This window comes from Canis lupus, chromosome 27, assembly GCF_003254725.2.
Source record: "Canis lupus dingo isolate Sandy chromosome 27, ASM325472v2, whole genome shotgun sequence".
NCBI classification, from domain to species: domain Eukaryota; kingdom Metazoa; phylum Chordata; class Mammalia; order Carnivora; family Canidae; genus Canis; species Canis lupus.
Window position 1 is genome coordinate 26,734,039 of NC_064269.1, and position 15,113 is coordinate 26,749,151.

The 15,113-nt window shown below is 35.5% G+C and overlaps 1 protein-coding gene across 2 annotated transcripts in view; it reads right to left on the minus strand.

The window, feature by feature from the left end:
* The window catches only part of SLCO1C1 (solute carrier organic anion transporter family member 1C1), a 55,810-nt gene that overhangs the window by 3,751 nt on the left and 36,946 nt on the right, over positions 1-15,113 (minus strand). For both annotated transcript variants that reach the window (XM_025455280.3, XM_025455279.3), the window contains 4 exons: positions 10,797-10,992; positions 6,229-6,394; positions 3,300-3,484; positions 872-936 (listed from right to left, as the gene is read on the minus strand). In XM_025455280.3, coding sequence (XP_025311065.1) covers positions 872-936; positions 3,300-3,484; positions 6,229-6,394; positions 10,797-10,992 — 612 coding nt within the window. The remainder of the gene's footprint in view (positions 1-871; positions 937-3,299; positions 3,485-6,228; positions 6,395-10,796; positions 10,993-15,113) is intronic.

The following is a 15,113-nucleotide window of genomic DNA, read 5'->3' on the forward strand; positions in this document are numbered from 1 at the left end:
TCGATCCTGCGACTCCAGGATCACACCTGAGCAGAAGGCAGATGCTCAACCACTGAGCCACCCAGGCATCCCTCTTTTTAAAAATATCAGCAAATACCTTTGCATGTGTGTGTAATACTTCTACCTCTCCATACTGCTCATATCAAATGCATCATACCATGAATATTGTTCTACATTTTGCTTCATTTCATTTAAGAGTGTATCCTACAGATCCCTTGGTTTTATTTTTATTTTTATTTATTTTTAGTTTTTTTTTTATTTATTTATGATAGTCACACAGAGAGAAAGAGAGAGAGAGGCAGAGACATAGGCAGAGGGAGAAGCAGGCTCCATGCACCGGGAGCCCGAGGTGGGATTCGAACCCGGGTCTCCAGGATCGCGCCCTGGGCCAAAGGCAGGCGCTAAACCGCTGCGCCACCCAGGGATCCCGATCCCTTGGTTTTATAGACTATTGTGTCCTCTCAAAATTTATATACTGAAGTCCTAACCCTAATACAACTGCACTTGAGTGATAGAGTTATGAAGGAGATAATAAGGTTATATGAAGGCATAAGGAACTTAATTTTTTTTATTGGCATTTTTTTCATCTTCTGATTAGGACAGCAGTCCTGGTAAATTAAGTTCCTTATTAGGCTTCAGCCTTTCTTACTGGTTTATTTCTTGTTTTTCTCTCAGGCGAAAAGGCTCTTTCATAACAAGAATAAACTTTTTGACAAGGAAGGAAGGAAGGAAGGAAGGAAGGAAGAGAATAAATAGGGACCTAACCACCTATATTATTTAGTTATGCATGATAATTCTGTAAAAATACTGAGGAAAGTACTCAAAATACATTTGTCATAACTACCATAATTAAAACATATATTATACTTACCAAGAACTCTTATTGCTAAGGTGTAGATACCCAGGGCAAAAGACTTCAGTTGTGGCTTAATGCACCTAAAAACAACAAAAGCATTATAAAGAAAATATAGTCCATTAAAGCAAATACTAATGTTAGTGATAATCTGCTTACCACATATGAAATAAGGCTAGAATTCAAGTAGTATTTATGGAGAACCCACAGTGTCCTAGCATAGGGAGGGCAAATTATGTAAATCCATGTGCCATTACATGCAATGCATCAAAGAGCTGATAGTTAATATTTCCAAAACATAAATCACCTTTACATGACATATTTAAATGGTATTGGATAAAGTAAAATTATAAGTTTAATGAGAAAAATAGCAAAAGACTCACAGAAAAAAATTATAAGAAATTTGAGGCAACAATAAGGGATCAATAACCTATAATTAATTTTTGTGGCTTTTGGTCTAAAAGCACAGGACCATATTGATCTGAGTTGATACAGTCACAATTGCCGTGGAATGCTAAGTGTTTCTGCTAAATAGTGGGGACCTGAATTTACCAGCTAAGTGCAAGAATACCTAAAATAATATTATCTTTAATAAGTATAGCTTTAACTGATTGGCCTGTCAATTTTTATGATAATAATCATGATGATATTATATTAACTATTGAGTGTTAACCATGCTATTTCTTTCACCTTTTACACTGGGTCAAGTATAAGTTTTAACCATGGTACTAATTTTTTTATATGTATAATATCATTTCATCTCTCCTTTAAAAGAGGCAAAACCCACAACTTTTCTCTTTCAATGTAAAGGACATCTTCTGACATCAAAACACAACATGGTTCATTTGAGGGGCTTGTGGTGAAGAAAACCCTTCCTCTTGGCGTGGGTGACTACTTGACCCAGTATAAGATACGGAAGAAATAGCAACCTATGAAGAACAATCCTGGTCTGAGAACTCTGTGGCAATGCTCTCCATATCATGTTCCCATTTGAAAAGACAATATCTCATGTTTTCCTTAAGCCCTTTTGAAGGGCTCTAAAACGTATTTGTGGAGTTACTCCTACTTTATCTTTCCTAATAAATTTCCATAATATACTGTGGAAAATTATAAATGTATACAACATTTTTGATTAGTCTCATTTTAAAATAACATTATACTCATCCTTCAATATATGAATTAAAAGCTACTAATCCATCTCTTAAAGATTGATTTCCAATAAAATTTGACTTTTATGTTTAATAATTGTATCACAATTGGTCATATCTTAGGTTATTTTTATCAATTATAATAATAATATTTGCAAGGCTAATCTCATTAGGAAGAAAATTTTATCACTAACAGAACTAGTTATAAAACTACTATTTTAAAGTTTGAACTTACATCCTTTTTTATAGAGATCTATGATAGATAACAAAAATTGTTCAAACATATATTATAATAGAGGAGAAGGCTATAGGGAAGTTGAGTGAAGATATAAGCATAAGGAGAAGAAAGAAATATGTAACGTATTTACTGTAAAAGATTTTTTTTGTGTATAATTTTAAATTAGGTGATATTGGTTATCTCATCTATTTTCGAGATGCTTACTAATTACATTCAAAGGAGTGATCTACATTTAAAATCATTATATTTTTAAATGTAAATACTTATCTGGAAATCAATGCTTACTTACTATTAAACTTAAGATAAATTTTTAGATGTCCACTTAACAATATGCAAAAAGGGTACACAGTTTAAAACATTATTTTAGAATTTATAAGCAAAACACTTGGAGTCATTAACATATATTCATGGATTACAGAACTCAATTGATTCAAAATTTATGAACAACCCACACACACCCCCACATGTAGATAATTCCAGTCAGAACAAGAAAAATAACCTATATATTAAAATAATAAATGTGAGACATTGTGATATTTGATGGGTCTTTAAACTATCTTAATTTTTATCACCCATAATTCAGTGAAACCACGCTTAATCTAAAACATATTTAGCCTAGGGGCACCTGGCTAGCTCACCTGGTGAGCATGTGACTCTTAATCTCAGGGTTATAAGTTCAAGTTCCCCATTGGGTGTGGAGAATACTTAAAATCTTAAAAAAAAAATAATAATAGCACATTTAGTCTACACTGGTTAATATAATTACCACAATTAGAAATAGGATATTTTTTGAGTGGCTATGGTGATGTTGGCACCAATATTGCTTTCTAGACCAATGATTTACAAAAACTTTTAACTAGAAAAACTTCTATTCAAGCATATATTTTTTGCATAAAAACCCAAAGTGGGAAGAGTATAAAACTAGAACAAGGATATGGGTCAAGCTCCCTGAGAGAACTATAAGGAATCGCAATTCTATAGAACAGAATTTGAAATCAATGTTCTAGATTATTATAGGACATCATATATTAAAAGTGGGGCAAGGAGAATCAGTGTTCACCTCAGAAGCAGCATGTATCCCGGTATGCCACCTAGAGATAAAGTATAGGATGTGATGACTGAAATGACAAGGAAATACAGAAACATTTTGGGACATCCATTATCTTTTTGACACCTGCCCACCATGCCTGAGGAATTTCCTGACTTTGAGGCTGCAATCTCCACACAGGTGCAATTATAAAATATCTGTAACACAATAGAAAAAAAATCCAAGTATTGAGTTAACATTTAAGCAAAATTGAAAATATTTATTTAAAAGACTTCACAACATAGTATACATGCATTACATAAACAATAAGGTAAGTATTCTCTTATTTCTCTGTATTAGAGTATAGCAAGCAAAGTGAAATTTATATAAATCACATTTTCTTATCCAAACAGCAGATGTTCAAACTACTGACCCTACTGAAAAATCTTCCAGTAAATCCAATCATACCTTATCTCCTTCTCTGCCACTTCCAAGTCTAATCCACCATTATTTCTTGCTTTGTTTACTTACAGTGATCTCCTTATCCCCAGCTTATTTCCATTCTTATCCTGCTATCATTTGTTACCCACATAGTAAGCAAAGTAAGCCTTTAAAAATGGCAGTTACTATTCTTAGCCTTCCAATAGCTTCTTATTACACTTGTATAAAATCCAAAATCCTTATAGCAGCTTACACACTATGATGGAGCTTCTGGATCCCACTCTGATCTCACCACTCAATGATCTTCCCCCCCTCCCTTTGCTTCATCTACACACATGGGTTTCCCTTGTGCCCTTGCCAACCCTTGAACATGGTACGTTTACCCATGCCTTATAACCTTTCTGCTTTCTCTGCTGGGCAGCTCTTCTAGATAGCTATAAGGTTGGTGCACACACCCCAGGTCTCTGCTCAGTTCATTAAAGAGGGCTTCCATGATCACTCATTCAAAAAAATACCCCCATCTCTCTATCCTTTACCCTAACCTATCTTTTCCTTACAGTGCTTATCACTACTCATTAGAATACTACATAATCATTTTTTTAAACTATATATCCCCACTAGAATGAAACCTCTGGCAGAAATTGTCTTTCTTATCATTGTACACTTAGGGCCTAAAGTGGGTCCTCTGTTAGGTACTCACTAAAAATTTGTTAAATAAATGGGCATAATTTGAGGATATGACTTTATAATGGTAGTTAGCAAAGAAAAATCCTGAATAATATACCTCAACTAAATCTTGGACAGAGAGACAACTTTTATAATCCTTTATTAGTTAATTTTTGTAAATTTCATGGACAATTGTGTATATAAAATGAGTTGTCCACTTTTATCACAAAACAGTTTATGAATTTTTAGATAAACAATGAAATAAAGCTGGCATTTCCTTTACAAGGAAGAGTAGCAATGTTGATTTTTTTTTTTTAATTGTCAGGTAAAAAGTTTTTGAACCATGACTTTACCTCTTACTAGATATGTGAGTTTAGGCATCTCAATGCCTCAGTTCTCATGTGAGGAAAATAAGTAAAGCAATACCCAATTACTTGAAGACCATGATATTTAAATCCATTTTTAAAGCACCTCTTTTAGTTCCTGGCATGAATGGATTTGATAAATAGAAGTTCTAATTAAGGAGAACTTTCAAGCAGTTTGGACAAAAGTGTAGTGGCTAAAAGAAAAGAAAGAAAGAGGAGGGGAAGGGGAGACGAAAGAAAGAAAAAGAAAAAGAAAAAGAAAAAGAAAAAGGAAAAGAAAAAGAAAAAGAAAAAGAAAAAGAAGGAAGGAAGGAAGGAAAAGAAGAAAGAAAGAAAGAAAGAAAGAAAGAAAGAAAGAAAGAAAGAAAGAAAAAGAAAGAAGAAAGAAAGAAAGAAAGAAAGAAAGAAAGAAAGAAAGAAAGAAAGAAAAAGAAAAAAGGAAAAAAGAAAGGAGGAAGGATGGTGAGATGAGGAAGGAAGGAAGGAAGAAGGGAGGGAGGGAGGGAAAGGGGAATGGAGGTCAAAAACTCAGATTTCAGTTGGGTGGGTTGTCCTCTTCACTGCTGCTGGAAGCCAATCCTTTCTACTCTGAATAAAATGTCAAAAATAACAATAAACAGAGAGAAAATCAACATGTTACTCTGCATCTACAGAAGTCTTTGCCTAAGTATTCTTATCTAGTTGATAAGCCTGTGTAAATAGATGTGTGGGTTAATTTTCAGCCCTCTAGGACTGTCAAATATAGGCAGATTTCATCAGCACATGTAGACAGCAGTCTGACTGTTAGCCGTATATACAGAGAGTAAAAGAAACAGTCTGTTTGGGACAGAAATGTAAAGGTATGACTGTAGAAATGAGTCTTTTATTGATTTAATAATATCCTTTACAAATGATTTCTTAGCTTTATTTCCAACCTCATCTCCCTCATCCACCCTATAAGAACCCTTTCATTCCAGCCACCTACTCTTTTCATTATTACCCACACAGGCTTGATTGATTTCTCAGGCACAGTGTTTAGAACTATCAATCTCCTCAAAATTGAGTTTGTGATCCCTGGGTATAGACTTCTTGGGCTACAGTTTTCTAACACTGGCCTCCATATGTCCTGTCTCTAAAACATCCAAGTACCACTGGCCTTGGGGTCAGGAGACATGGATCCCAATGCACATCTTATCAAATGATCTTATGACTGAGACTTTTTCATTTGAGGCTAATATTCCTCACAAGCAAAAGAGAGAACTATACTACATCATTGCAAGGCTTTGCTACCATGTTTCATGATTTTAATTCTTATCCTAATTCTTTCAACAACTCTAGCTCCACTAGTGACAGTTATGCTTCCTGTCTCCACACAAACGAACAAGGGTAGAGTAAGAGTCAGAAATGCTATCAGTATGGTCTGCTTTTGGGTTGGCCTCTGAGCCCCCATAGAGCTGTGTGGTTATGTGTTATAGAAGGCACCACAGGCACACACATTAGGGTTTTCTTACAAGAGTTTTTCCACTCCTGATGGAGGTTTGACAGCCAGCAAGACATGCTGATGCATATGTGATTCCATTTTCACCACACACAGGTTCCCATTTTGTCTCTGAACATTTGCATCTTGAGTTGCAATCTGAAAAGAGAGCTCGTTCATGATAAGAGACAGGTTTGGTTCTGAAAAGAAATGTAACAGTATAAAATATTACCTCTTAGCAGGCAGCACCTTAATATCTTCAAAAATCAGTGTTCTTGATTGATATAAATGGCACTGCCAATGGAGTTTGCCTTTTGGAAACAAAATTGTCATCAGAAATGCCAGTTTCTAATAATTAAATGTGAGTCTAATATTAATTAACTTTCTCTTGAATGTTATCTTTAGAGGTTTACACCTTCGCATAATATCCAGTTCTTGGTTTGTGGATTTTACTAAAATCAACAATCTCTAGGATATTCTAATATATTTCTATGAAAAGATGTAGGAAAATGGCTAACAAAACAGAAAAGTAGAATAAACTTTTAGAGCAACTGACGCTTATTAAATGCATTGCAGGTAGTGTGTACATGTGTATGAATGCTTGTGTGTAAATTTCCTTCACAATTGTCTCAGCATCAGTAAAATGGGCATTGTTGATGGCATGGTTAAAAAAAAGGTCAAGCCGTCAACATTATGTCAACAGACTTCAGTTTGGAAGAGCTACACATCCTATTTGTGTGTCTTATTAATTCTAGTTCATTAACTTTTCTCTCTCTCATAATCTCCCACTCTATGCAGATCTTCCATATCTTATGTCACTCTTTTCACATGCTTTCTGGGTTCAAAAATTTTGTGGAAGGTTTAAGTGCTAGCCTTGGGAGGAGAGAAGATAGTTGCAAATATGAATTAGACAATATTTGCCCTTAAGGAGCTGGCTTTTTGTTCTGACAGTTGACTTTACGTAATTTTGATTGTCTTCTCTCTTTTATCTCCCTCTTTGGGGATCCCTGGGTGGCGCAGCAGGTTTGGCGCCTGCCTTTGGCCCAGGGCGCGATCCTGGAGACCCGGGATCGAATCCCACGTCGGGCTCCCGGTGCATGGAACCTGCTTCTCCCTCTGCCTGTGTCTCTGCCTCTCTCTCTCTCTCTCACTGTGTGCCTATCATGAATAAATAAAATAAAATAAAATATCTCCCTCTTTGTCATTCTGTCTTACCTTCCGCCTTTACCTCTCCCAGAATTCCTTCTCTTTCACTTCTATTTCTTCCTCTCCCCTGAATTACTTCATTCTTCTACTCTTATTCTCCTAGTTCTTTTCAGATTCCTTTATTCTTCTAAGGAGGTACTTATGCAATGGTATTTCTCTTCACCTGCATCTTATTTTTCATCCCTTAGCACCCCATCATTCCCTTTTATTTTTTTCTCTCTTACTTTGAACTTATTTATTTGCTTAATCTCCTCCTCTCGGGCAGCCCGGGTGGCTCAGCGGTTTAGCGCCTCCTTCAACCCAGGGCCTGATCCTGGAGATCCGGGATTGAGCCCCTCTTCAGGCTCCCTGCATGGAGCCTGCTTCTCCCTCTGCCTGTGTCTCTGACTCTCTCTCTCTCTGTGTCTCATGAATAAATAAATAAAATCTTTAAAAAAAATCTCCTCCTCTCATTTTGTTTTTTTTACAAAAGTATTTGAGGGATTTAAAACTGAAGCAACCACTGCTCCCGCCCCCCCCCTCCCCCGCATACACACTGTCATGTACATTCAGTGAGGGCAAGATGTTTGTTTTATTCACTCCTATATCTCCAGCACCAAGGACAATTTGGGACATGGTAGGTTAAGAAACAAGGTTTCTGGTAAGTCAATAAAAGAAAAATGCTATTCATTTTGGAGGAAAGAAAAGTCATTTTGGCCTCTCCTTGTAATTTCCTATAATGATTGCAATTATAATTTCTTAATTGATGGAATATTTCATCTAGTAGAACTGCTATGCATTTGGTTATCTCAAACATAAAAACAAAAGCCACTGAAATGTCTCCAGACAGAGTAAAATGGTATAAGTAGGCCTCCTGAGAAGTAATATAGGAATATTTCATCCTGTTCTTTTCTATAAGGCATTAATTGTTAAATTAATTGAGACTGTTTGGTAGTATCTAAAAGTAAAAATAAGTGCCTTTGAAAGCCTAGAATCAGGCTACTCAATAGTGTAGGACTAAGATCTCAGAAGGTCAGTGCTGAAAGAATTTGGGGGGAGATCTAGGCCAACTTCTCTCTTGGCAGATCAGGAAAGTCAGGTCCAAAGTGAGCAAATTACTGGCTCAAATTCACAATGTTTATGGTGACAAACTTCAAAATGAGAACTCTTCCAGGCCTCTGGATTCTAAATTCTTACATCATATCACACTTACTGTCATTATTACAGAAAAAAGGTTTCTTCCATTACCATATCTAAAGCTGTCTACAGGGTTTCTGCTGAATGTCCAGAATCAAAACAGCCGTTGTGGAACAAAGCAACTCAGGATAATCCCTGGGGAACATGTTGTATTCTATAAAGTCAATTATTTTATATTACTAAAAGTATGTTAAATTTATCATTGAGGACAATCTTGATGCAGAAATTAGTTGCATACATGTTTTACAAAGGATGTGTTGACAGAGTAATTTAAAATTTTAAGATAATTTTTATCAAATATGCCAGAATGCTTATACTCAAATGAGATTTTGCTTTCAAAGTAGTCATGTTGGGATCCGAGAGCTTTTTCCAGGGATACTGCCATTTCTTTGGCTGCTTCAAATAGCAAACCTACTCTTTAAGGTTAAACCTTTACCATTTTTGGGAATATTCTGAAAAATATGGAAAGCAAATTCAAAAGAGGAGTTTTAGAATATTTTAGACAATGATAGCATTATTTCAATGCAGTTGTAGTCTTAAGGCAACTGCGCTCAAGGGCTAGTACTCACGACGAATATATTATCTTTCGTTTGTTTAAAAATATTTAATCATTTATTATGTGGATATACTTTCATTGTGAACCTCAAAACTTCCCCATTGTTGTCTTTTTGTGTGCTTGCTTTTGGCTTAAAGATAGCAAGATGTTGTAGAAAGAATATTACATTTTAAAAAGATAAACAGCCTTTCTAAACTCAGTTTCCGTTAAATGAGGAACAAAATGTACCTCATAAAGATGCTCTGAGGATACAAGTGAAATAACGAAAGTTATACTGTTTTGTAAATTGCAAAATACAAAGAACTTTACCACTATTTATCTACCATTAGGATCGTATGGACAGTTAAAGACAGCACAAGGCTTCTACTATCTCCAGAATCTTCTTGCAATTCCTGTTTACAGCTAATATCCTTATCTGCATTGCTATGGGCAAGGCAACCTTACTACACTCAGTTAAATCTAACGTTGCTATGGTAACTCCCAGAAGCAATAGTATATAAACTTTGCAGTCACTAATTTTCTAGGACTTTTTAGATGGTGAAAAGTATAACTGCTATTCACTTAAGAGGAGGAGAAACCAGGTAAATGAAGGTGCTGGAGACTGGAACACGGAGACAAGACAGATAGGTGAGCTGGGAAGGAAACACAGGAAGAAAGCTGGAGAGCAAGCAGTAAGTAAGCAGCAGCTGAACTAGCAGAAGGCAGAAAATTAGAACAGGAGCACTGGCCTTTGAGCCACAGGCAGAGGTTTTTGTCAGTCAGGCAATGCAGTCAGGGTGGTAGGCCTGGCAAACAATAGTGGCTCGATTAATTTTTTAAACAGATAATGCAGAGTTGGGTGAAAGAATAAAGACAGCTGCCATCTGGGAACTCATGCTCAGAGATAGGGTGATGGCAAGGACTCTTGAAAGGAAAAGACAGAGTAGTTCCTTCAAGATCCAACTTTGTATTAAAGTTGACAGACCCTGGAAACTAAGAAAACTAGTCATCCATCCCACACGAGATGGCATAGTCTGAAAACATCAATAAATATTCTCTTCACCAACTGCAAAGAACTAAAGAGAGGTGTTATATGGGTCACCAGGCTGAGGGATAGCATTCTCTCCTGAAATGTCACATGATTTGAGTATAACAGAGACTACAGTGGCAAAGAGACCTCCCCAGTTACCCAAGTACACAAAGAAAAAAATACAATTGTTTACAAATGGCACATCTCTTTTGTGCCAGGCAAGTACTAATCACTTCTATGTATATTATCTTGCTTAAATCTTACAACATTTTATAAGGTAGTTATTATTCCTCTTTTTTAATTGGGAAAATTTGAGGTTTGATTAGATTAAATGACCTATGTACAATTTCACTTCACTAATGATGGACAGGGGCAAGATTCACGATCTGAGTGTTTCGTTGTCATGTTGCCCTACAGTAAGATGTAGATTTAATATTTTTAATAATTTCTCTTAGACAATCAAATTCATGGGAAATGATAGATTTTGGTAACAATTACAGTACTGTCAATTATTCCACAATAAAACCATAATTCTCTTCTCATAGTTATGATGCTTATGATCAAATATCATAAGCATATTTATTTTGTAACTCTACTAATAATTAATTTAATTAAACAAGCCAATTTCCTCACATTACTTAATGAGTGAACCTACCCTTGGTAGGAGACAGTTAGTCCTGCCACATCAGAATTTTCACAGCCCAGTGCAAACAGGGAAAGGAATAGGAGGTACCCAAGAACAGATGATCCCAAGTAGAGTTTTGCAGCTCCATACACACTGATTCTGAACTTTTTCATAATTATCCCCCCAGAGAATATTCCAAGGGCCACCGCAGGTATGTTGATGAGCCCTGAGGAACAAGAAAAAATATGTGTCATTCCATGAATCTCTAAAAAAAGTCTGAGTGCACTGACATAAACTTTCTAAGGGATTACACAAAACTACACAAGAGTACCTGACAAGTTATTAGACTGGTTGGTCACGTTAAGTTATAGAAATATTCATTAACTATTATCTACTGACATATCAAGAGATTTTGATGAGTGTCTAGATTATAGATTAATGATAGCACAGTTGAGAGTCTCAGAGGTCTGCCTAACATAATGTCTAGCATAGAATTTGAAATCAATAAACACTGAATTAATAAGTCAATGTCTTTCTTGTCTAATCTCAGGATTAATGGGTATAATCAAGGGGCAACTAGGTGACAGTTAATAATCTTTAAGGTTGTGCATAAGAATAATAGGCACATGGAATTCAGGGAACAAAAATACAGTTTTGGTTCATTTTTCTGGCCCAAACAAAATTTATTTTTATTTAGACTTTTAGTTGCTTAGTTTGGTATCCTTCCTAAAAACCACCACAACAAAACAATAACAAAATAATGTATTATTAAACTATTCTTAAATTTATTATTTGCTTATAATGTACCAGCCACTCAGGTCAGCATTTGATATATCTCACACTTATCTTTCACCACAACCATAGTAGGTAGCTATATTGCTATTTTCACTTTAGACCACAATTTATTCACGGTCATGGTTAGTAAGTGTTAAAACCAGATTTGACAATATAGAGTCTCATGTCAAATCCCATGCTTTTAATCACTATGATACACCATCTCTCAAAGGATTTGGGAGACAGGATTCTTGATTAATAGATGTGCAACCTCACTAATAATCAAATAAATGTGATTTTAATCAACACTAAGAAGAGATCCAATAAAATGAATGAGAACTTGGACTCTTGGGACCTAACTGCGTGGTTTGGATCTCAGTGCCACATCTTAATAGCTGTGCATCTATAGGTGACTCTCTGAACTTCGATAAACTGTCTCCTTTCCTATTATAGGGGGCAAATAACAGTGCCATGGTGACTAAATAACATGAGAAGTCCTAGCACAATATATGGCACAAAAATTTCATTCAATTAAGTTGTTGTCAGCACTTTAATCTATCAGATTCACAAAGATGAAAATATTGGGATGGGTGGGTGGAGGGGAACATGTCTATATTAGAAAAGTTGGCCAAAGAGGCTCTTTGGTGACTTCTTGGTTGGATTTTAAATTGGTAAATGTTAATACAAACATTGTCACATTAGAAATCAACCACCTTGAAGGAGGCATGACCACAAGGTTAGTGAAATTAAAAAAAAAAAAAAAAAAGGAAAGAAAAAAAGAGAAGGGGCTAGTTTTTTTCTTTCCCAGTGAAACAGGTTTGTGGCTGTGGAAAGTGGCAGAGATGAATGTATACTGGGCCCCTAAAGAGCCATACATCAGCTAAGAGGAACCTGATTATTATTTATTTTTAAAAATAGAGAATATAATGGAAAGCAATATAGCAAACCTGGTTTCTCATAATCCAAGTTAATAAATGCTAATATCTTCTCCCAGTTTTTCTGATTTTTAAATATGGAGTTGTATAAAGCAAATTCTTTCTCTGTTCCAGAATCCATATTCCTTCTCAAGAACTAAGCATTGCCGTAGATTTGATGTGTGTCATCTAAGTCCCTATTTTTACACACACATATTCATGGTACTTGATTTTGAATTCCCACTCTTATAGACCCAAGACTTACACAAAAAGGGTAGGGTCCAATTCTTTTTTTCAATTCTATCTCCCAAAAGCACTTTATAAAAAACACATCTGAAACTAGACTCTAAATTGAAACCTTCTGAGAATGTGGTTAAAATTTCATTTATTTTGTAAACTACCAATCAAACCTGGAACACAGGCAATCATAGCACAAAGGATATCCTTTGATACTCTTTGTAGTTTCAAGCTGTGTTGGTTTCCACTGTCCTTTTCCCTATTCTGATTTGGCCAAGAAGAGCCTGACAATCAAAATGGGATGATTCTAAAGGCATTGCTCTCTCAATATAGAATGTTAAAAATCAGGAATATCCTCTCCTGACTGACCTCCTTTTTGAGGCCTGTGTCTCTTGAAATTTCCAGAAAGTTTCATGGGTTCTCTTGCCTCCAGTCCTTTTGGTACAGGATATCTGCTTCATCTGATACAAGGTCCTTTAAAACCCCACCCTTGTTCCCAAATTTTCATCTTTTTAACACCTCCCTATCCCTATTGCTTTTTATTTAGGTATTGACTCCATCTCCTAGGAGATTTTATTCTGACTCCAAGATAAGGTTTTTTTTCCCAGAGTTCTCTAGGCTTCTCTTACTTAGAGACTTACCACAGCCTCCACCAGCCATACGGTGCCTTCATGAACATCTCTAGCATCAGGGTGCACAAGTTGGTCACCAGAAACCCCCTTCCTCCCTCTGCCTCTGACCCTTGTACAGAGTCCCATAAGCAGCAGTCTTGGTCCTTGTCACAATTACCTGTTAGCTTATCTGGTTTGTACCCCTCACCCTCCAATCACACCTTCAAGGCAAAAACTGTGGTCACCATCATATCCTGTGCTCCCTGCAGTTTTTCATAAAAGTGTGCTAAATGACTAAACTTTAGTTTATTCACATATAACATTTCTCCTGAACATTTTACTTTCCTAGTTCAATATAACTGAATTATAACATGATTCCATGAAATAATAGTAGTACTTTTCAAATATACTGTCAGCTTGATTCTCCCTTTCAACTTCCCTAGGATCTGTCAGATATCTATGTTGGGCCGAGTTGATAGCAGAGTTCCTGAATATCAAATGAGATGTGCTGTTTGCCTCTCAAAGCTTCTTTTCTTTCATCTCAGGCATTTTTAAATCCTCTAATGAGGTAGAAATTTCACTCTGATTTCTTCATTATATACTTTTTTTTCCACTCACCGTAAAATGTGATCATAAAATATTTACCATCTAAATATTCCAAATGGAAATACTAGTTGTAATTTACACAAGCATCCACAATTTGTTACAATTTACTTTATGTATTTCTTTTGTTTAAAATATTTACTCAAATAACAGGAAAACTAGGAAAAAATTAAGAGTGAATATGTGAATATGTTGTTGTTACTTATGTGTACTCATTCAAGATGAAGACCATATTCCTTGTTACTGTTTTAAACAGGACTGGGCAGCCCTGGTGGCGCAGCGGTTTGGTGCCGCCTGTAGCCTGGGATGTGATCCTGGTGACCCAGGATCGAGTCCCACATCTGGCTCCCTGCATGGAGCCTGCTTCTCCCTCTCCCTCTGCCTGTGTCCCTGCCCCTCTCTCTCTGAGTCTATGAATAAATAAATAAAAATCTTTAAAAAAATAAACAGGACTTATGAGACTTGTGTAAAATATTTTACGATGGTCAGTACAGTTACAACATAATTTGGAAACTCTGATTCCCATACAAATGTATGATAGCCTTAGCCATTAAGATGAAATAGTAATAAGTTATAATAATAATAGTATCTTAGGATGTTTCAGGGTTTTTCTCCCAGCAAAGTAAAATTCTGTAATATATATAATGGACCTTCACAATATTATGCTAATGTTATATGATATAAATATTAAGATTTGAATTTTACAGAGAGAGAAATGCATGGGAACATTTTTGGGACTTTTCACACTCATAGAGCCAATTGAGTACAGACAAAGAAGTAAAATTAGCCATCTTTCTTGGGTATGATATTTTTTTTTCCTCATGAACAAAGATTGTTTTCCATTATCTCACAGATTTTTAATATAAGTTGACTTAATTAATGAACACATCTTAACACATATTTAATTTGCTATGCTAGCTTAGCCACAAAAAATTGTTTTCTATTATAAGCAACTTTCCCCAAATAATTATCAGAACTTTTCCTTATTTGTCTGTGTAACAACTCTAAGAACTGAGAGTAATAATCATTGTTCTCAATGAGAGTCAATGTCAATGTATCATGTCTACTAGATATGGCCTTATTTGATTAAAAAAACTCAAAGAAATGAAAAATGACTAAATAATTGCAATCTATATATTAAAAAGGAAAAAAAAAACCCAAGGTCATTTCCACATAGCTTAATAGTGATAGGAAAATCTATAAAAAGG